This window comes from Ammodytes marinus (assembly GCF_949987685.1).
Source record: "Ammodytes marinus genome assembly, chromosome: 18".
Taxonomy (NCBI): Eukaryota; Metazoa; Chordata; class Actinopteri; order Uranoscopiformes; family Ammodytidae; genus Ammodytes; species Ammodytes marinus.
Window position 1 is genome coordinate 22,660,961 of NC_137222.1, and position 6,615 is coordinate 22,667,575.

Genomic DNA, 6,615 nt, shown 5'->3' on the forward strand with positions numbered 1-6,615 from the left:
ACAGTCTAATTTTTCCTCTGATGATCACGAATTACATGTAACAGCAAATGAACCCATCAGTGCAAAGAATGCTATAGTTTGTCTTAATGCCTTTGTCATGGGTACACTCACCCAGGGACTACAGCTGGGGTAATATAAACACTACCGCTTTTGTCCAAAGGGGGTGCAGGAATTAACACCTCCACATTTTTCTTCTGCCAGCATCTCTATCTACATTAATCGATAGAAATGCTCCAAAAATTACAATAGGCTTTACTTGGAGTTTGGGAGAAATTAAACAATAGAATACTTTTGTATTTATTTTTTACTCAACTATTTGATGCTCATTAAGAATATTTGAGTCGGGCTCCGATTACAATATTTAATTTAATGAAAAGCTTGAGCAGACTCAAACAAAATACATGGATGTCATCCTGTCAGGTAAAATGGCAAAAGACCACTATACAAATCGTATTAAAGGGGAAGTTGTAGGAAAACTTTAAAGGGGAACAAAGTTTGTGGCACTTGTGTGGGGAGAGTATAGGACAGGGCACACACCTCATAGAGCAACACAATCACTGATGGAGCCAACCAGTAAAAAACAATACAAACTACACCTGCTTATTGTATTGGAAGCTGCCAGCTGTGGGCCCCTCAAACACACCTCTGTATTCCTCCGTTCCCAGCGGGCCTTTGATCAGGTAATTGCCCCTCTGCACACCCCCTCCCCTATTTGTCGCTATGGAGACCACCTCTTCAGCATCCATCTGTGTGTGTGGCCCCTTCACAGCCTTTTTAAGATGGACGTATATGTTACCAAGTCGCGAGTGATGAAGGAAAAAGGGGCAGCTAGTCGTTGTACTAAAAGCAACCCTGACTACTTCAGCAGCAACCTTTTTCATGTGCGGTAATGATGAATTTGTGTGTATGTGTGTTTCTTTTTATCTCCCCCTGTGATCTGTCTGTCTGTCTGTCTGTCTGTTTGCCCGCCCACCACCTCCTCCTAGATCCTCTCCATGTCCCTGTCAGCTCCTGGAATGACAAAAAAGCAATTTTTTTTTCTTTCAATCTGTCACAACAGGATTGCCTTTGTTTCACCATCAGCCCCGATATAGCCTACGTCAGATCCACATGTGATCAGAGGATCAGAGTACAGGTGGAGCTTATAGGGTGAACCGAGTGGGGAGCTCATGATGCTGTTTGAAGACCCTTTGAAGAGGGGTGACATGTTTTGCGGTTGCAGGGGGTTTTCAATTCTGAGAAGATTTTTTTAGACAAGTCCCACTGTGGCAAATTGACATTCCTAAGTTTCACGTATGTATCAATCCTTTGAAATCTAGAAATGTATCTTTTATTGAATCTTAAATAATTCTATAAGGGTTATTACAAATCCTAGTTTTCCACACTGCCTGACGGAATGGCATCAAATATTCTCTTTCAGTTTTTTCCCCAGCTCTTCATTGAAGTTTCAGGTATGATTCTTTTTTTACATAGAGATAACTATACTATGGATTCCATGTGTTTCATGTCTGCACATTTCCACCTCGACAGGGGCGTAGCACCAAATTCTGGGCCCTTAACAAAAAGTCCTGATGGGCCCCTGAAAGGCAGTCTTACAATACACATGGCTCTCTGAGCCAGACAGCTCCACAATACATTTATTTGAGGAATGACCAAATCATTACCTTTACCGGTGTTTCCCCCAGAAAATGTCTTTGTCAAGGTGGTCACTGGCCAGGGTCACAGGAGGCGCGGCGCGTTGTTGGGGGTATTTTGCTCAAAGATGCCAATGCGCACTATATAAATAAACAACTGTTTATTTAAATACAAAAATACAACAGACACTGACTTTACAGTTGTGCAATTTTGTTTGCTATGTGCAGGTAAAATTTTACGGACAGTACAAAACACAATTAAAGAAAACTTCTACTGTTTTGGTGCAATGCTATGCAGACACACTAAATACAAATAATAGACCATACACTTGTGTAAGTGCAAAGTGCAAATTCAACTTTTTAAAGTTCCTTTATGGATGGGGGGGCTGTGATTATTGTGGACAATAGGCCTACTGTGATGCGATAGCCTATAATTCATTAATGGTTATTATTAGCCTACTTGCTTGATTTATTTTTAAATACAAAGGTTATTGGTCGTTTTGGAACATGTCTTTCCCAATTTAAAACATAAAAATAAAGCAGCATTGAAAATTCAGAAAATAAATCTTGTTGGCCTACACTAGCATGCTGTTCTACAAATAACTCAATAGTTGAAATAATAAATACAATGTGTTTTCCCCTTAAAATGTCTAAATGCATTTCAAAGACAGTAACAGTGTGGCACTTCTTTAAACTTACTGAAACTTGCAGGGGCCATCACTCTCATGTATTTATCAGACTTTTCTCTGCGCTTTCTGAGCTGATAGATAGGTTGTGTTGCCACAGTGATGTGGAGTCTTAAACTGTTCTAGCTTTGCCAGCACTTATATCTGTACAGCTAAATATCCCCATAGAAACATCGCTGCGTTTATTTTCGCCACCAGTTCAATTCAATGTCGGCTTGCTCCTGCTTACTCTCCCGCACACATGCCTTAGTCATGCGCAGGCCCCTGATCTCCTTGCAAGGGTCAGGGGCCTATCGTGAGCCAGTCAATTATTTCTTTTTTTCGAATGGCATTGTTCAGGGCCCTCGAAGATCGGGGCCCCACATTCAGCTTAAAAAAAAAGAAAAAGATTTTTTTTTTTTTTCTCTGATGGGCCCCCCTCTGCCTTGGGCCCCCCCGTGACTGTCGCACTTTCCCCCGCAGTCCGTCGGCCCTGCACCTCGATATTCTAAATATGTTGAGCATAAATGGATTTGGATCCATTTCTTCAAAAAAATCCAGCCTGACATATGATGCATCTTTGGACACTTTTGGATACCCCACTACGGTATAAAATAAAATTCTGTGAGTTAAAAAAAACAATGCTTACTTGCATGGCACGAGTGTTCGATGACTATGTCAATGGAACTGAAGAGGAAACTTTGCCAAATAGATTCAACCAGCATTTCAAATGTTTTTACTTCACATCAACACAGAAAATAAAAAGCAAATCCGGACCTTGAAGCTATACACGCTCACATCCTCCACTGTTGGCAGAAGGGCACTCTTGTAAAAATGTCTCTTTATGTGCCTTGCTTGAGGGCACTGTGGTGGAGGTGGAGGCCAGAAATGTAATGCCATAATTTTGACAATCCATAAATAGTTTGTGAAAATTACCTGAACAGAAAGAGGAATTATCATGAGTGAAAGGCTGGAGGAAGGACACATTCAAACATTGACAATCATAATAAAATAAGGTTTGGGAATGAGACAGGGGTGTGTGTGTGTGTGTGTGTGTGTGTGTGTGTGTGTGTGTGTGTGTGTGTGTGTGTGTGTGTGTGTGTGTGTGTGTGTGTGTGTGTGTGTGTGTGTGTGTGTGTGTGTGTGTGTGTGTGTGTGTGTGTGTGTGTGTGTGTGCGTGTGTGTTTCATTTCTAGGGCAGATGTTGAATCAGTCTTTTCATGGGAGTATATATATGGTGGCAATTATGGTGCCCTTGAAAAAGAGATTGAGCTGCTGCGAATGTGAATGTAAATGCTTCTGCTGAGTGCCGCTCATTGGTGCCTGATGTCCAATTTTCGAATGGCCGAAAATACAGTTTTACAATATGGTGACATTTTAGAGGAGGGCTGCTCCAACTAATAATATTTTTCATTATCTAGAAAACTCTTTATTCTTGCAATAAATGGAATATGGTCCAGGCTATAAAATGTTAGCAAATAATAATAATAAAAAATAGATATATAGCCTGAGCCCCGATGTCACAGCAGCATCTAATGTCTGACAAACATGTTTTCAATTTACAATGATATGAAGTGTAAAGATTATTTTAGCTTCATAAACGACTTGACATGATTTATTAATTATCAACATTGTTCTCGGTTCATTTCCTGCTGGAGATCACTATACCCTCATTTTACCACTCATTTTAGAAATTGTTTGGTTTGCAGAACTTGAAAGCCTAAATCTGTACATTTATTTTTTTAAATCATGACCTCAGGAGAAAAAAATGTATATGAAAAAGTATTTATTTATTGATCATTACAGAACAGGACGAGGAACACGGAGCTTCAATCAAACGATCACAGCTTTATCTATGCATAGGCTATACAGACATGTCTGGGAATATTTCAGTAACGACGGCGATGATCGACATAAATCATTGTGAGCCCTCTCTCCGTTTTTAGCATCATTCGGTATATCGGAAACAATCTCTTCGTGTCACTTTTACAGTCTATTGGATCACGGTCCGCAGTAATGACACTTGATAATTTTCTTGAAAGCGCTCTGAAAGTCTTTGTTGAAATACGCGTAAATGATGGGGTTGAGCAGAGAGTTGGAGTAGCCCAGCCAGTTGATGACATCCTCCAGCCAGCGGGGCATGTAGCACGAGTCCTGGCAAAAGGACTTGACCAGGGCGACTATGAAGAAGGGCAGCCAGCACAAGATGAAAGTGCCCATAATAATGCCCAGGGTCTTCACGGTCTTGCGCTCCCGTGCCATCGCGATCTTCCTCTTGGCCTCGGTGGCTTTCTCGTGCCGGCTCTCGAACAACGGCACGGAGGAGCACGGCGTGTTGGGCAGCGGCAGGTTGCCCTTGGGGGAGTTGCTATGTACTTCGATGATCTCCAGAGACTCACCGTCCTCCGCGTGTTTCACCGCGCCGTTTACGCTCGTCGGCAGCTGCAGTGTCAGTGGCCGCGGTTCCACGCTCCTCTTCCAGCTCTTATTCCCCTGATGCCCGGCGTCTCCTCCTCCTCCTGCTCCTCCCCCGGGACTCTTTTTGTGGAAGAGTGCGGGCGACAACGCCAAGCAAGAGTCGGACACTTTCTTTTTCTCCGTTTTACGCACGGTCCTCCTGATCCGAAACCTGGCTGCTTTAAATATCCTGCCGTATAAAACCAGCATCAGAGTCAGCGGGATGTAAAACGCCCCGAATGTGGAGTATATCGTGTACCAGGGATCTTGCCTGATCTGACACTGCTTGGGGTTCGCCCTGTCCTCTGCCATGCTGCCCGGCTGGGAGCGCATGATCAACATCGGCGGCACGGAGATGGAGAATCCCACGAACCAAGTGACGCTTATGAGGACGGCGGCTCTCCTCGGCGTCCTCTTCTTCATGTACTCTATGGGCTCGGTGATCGCCCAGTAGCGGTCCAGGGCGATGGCGCACAGGTGCAGGATAGACGAGGTGCAGCACAACACATCCAGGGAGATGAATATGTCGCACGGAATTTGCCCGAGAGTCCACCGGTTCAAGACCTGGTATAAAGCCGCCATGGGCAGCACCAGCACCGAAACCATCAAGTCCGTGACGGCTAGAGAGCCGATCAAATAGTTTGCAACATTCTGGAGAGAGCGCTCCAAGGCGATGGCCGCGACCACGCAAGCGTTCCCAAAGATTGCGCACAGGATGAGCGCACCGAGCAGGAAGGATGTGAACACTTGGTAACTCAGCCTCACCTCCTCCTCGTCTTCGGGGTTGGAGGTTTGGTTGGAAGTGTTGTCAAACAGAAAGGTCCATACTGTGGTGTTATTTGTGCCGTCCATTGTTGGTAAAAATATTTTAAAGCTTTTTGTGTGTTTGTATAGCTGCCGTTACTTGGTGGAGAGCATACTGGTGGTGCGCGTCACACCGCCGCACCTTGGACAGCGCATCATGGACTGGTTAGTGCAGCAGCAGAGACGGTCTGCGCTGCATGAGTCCCGGGCTGCTGACGGAGAATGATGCTTCGTGTTTATACCAGTGATGGAAAATGCGTCATGTGTCTGTGAGGATGTAACAGAGTCTGGCTGTGTGGGTCTGTTTAGTCGGCAGCCGAGGCGGTGCAGATGTGGGAGTTATGAAATAACATCAACTTTAAAGCAATTCTTTTTATCGATTTATTTATTTTTTCCATTTTCTTTTTCCTTTAGATGTTCTGGAAACAAGCGGATATTTCCTTTGCGGTGAGAGAAGTTCGTCGGTTTGGAAAACAGCTTTCTAAAATATTCTATGTGTCAAATCACACTTTTAATCTAGTGTAATTTTATTGATGTTAGTGAACATATACATTGTATAGACACTAGAGGGTAAGGGTTATTATTACACAGTTATAATAATAACATTAATTTAATTGTTATTTTTGCCCTACGTGCGCTACTGTTTTAGAGGGAACAAATAAAAATTAGTATTTCATTATTGTTGTTGTTGTTGTTGTAGTCTACCCAAGTTGACCTATATAGCCTACCTAGCAGTTCATACAGTATAGGCTACCTGTTACAGTGAAGAAGTCATGTTCTAAAACATAGTTTACAGCTTATGCTGAGCCTGAAAATACAAATATAGTGAACTAGTTATCCTTTAAATCACGATTACAGTATTTTAGGCCTTGGCTTACTTCAAACACAGTTTTTCCTACAACAACGACACTGTTTCCTGTCAAGCACGGGGTGAGATGTTTTACTGTCAGGTAACAGTGTTGGCAGCAAGCTATTTCAATAAATAAGCCAGATATTAATAGGCTTCTTAATAATATTAATAATTCCTTATTGTGGTCTGTTCAGCAACACGTTCA

At 43.0% G+C, this 6,615-nt stretch overlaps 1 protein-coding gene across 1 annotated transcript; it reads right to left on the bottom strand.

Annotated features, from left to right (window-relative positions):
• Positions 1–4,300: 4,300 nt before the first annotated feature.
• htr1ab (5-hydroxytryptamine (serotonin) receptor 1A b) lies at positions 4,301–5,611 on the bottom strand (the record flags this gene model as incomplete). The annotated part of the gene is made up of 1 exon (XM_080046824.1): positions 4,301–5,611. The coding sequence occupies exon 1, from the start codon at positions 5,606–5,608 to the stop codon at positions 4,301–4,303; it is 1,308 nt and encodes a 435-aa protein (XP_079902950.1). The 5' UTR covers positions 5,609–5,611.
• Between the last annotated feature and the right edge of the window lie 1,004 nt (positions 5,612–6,615).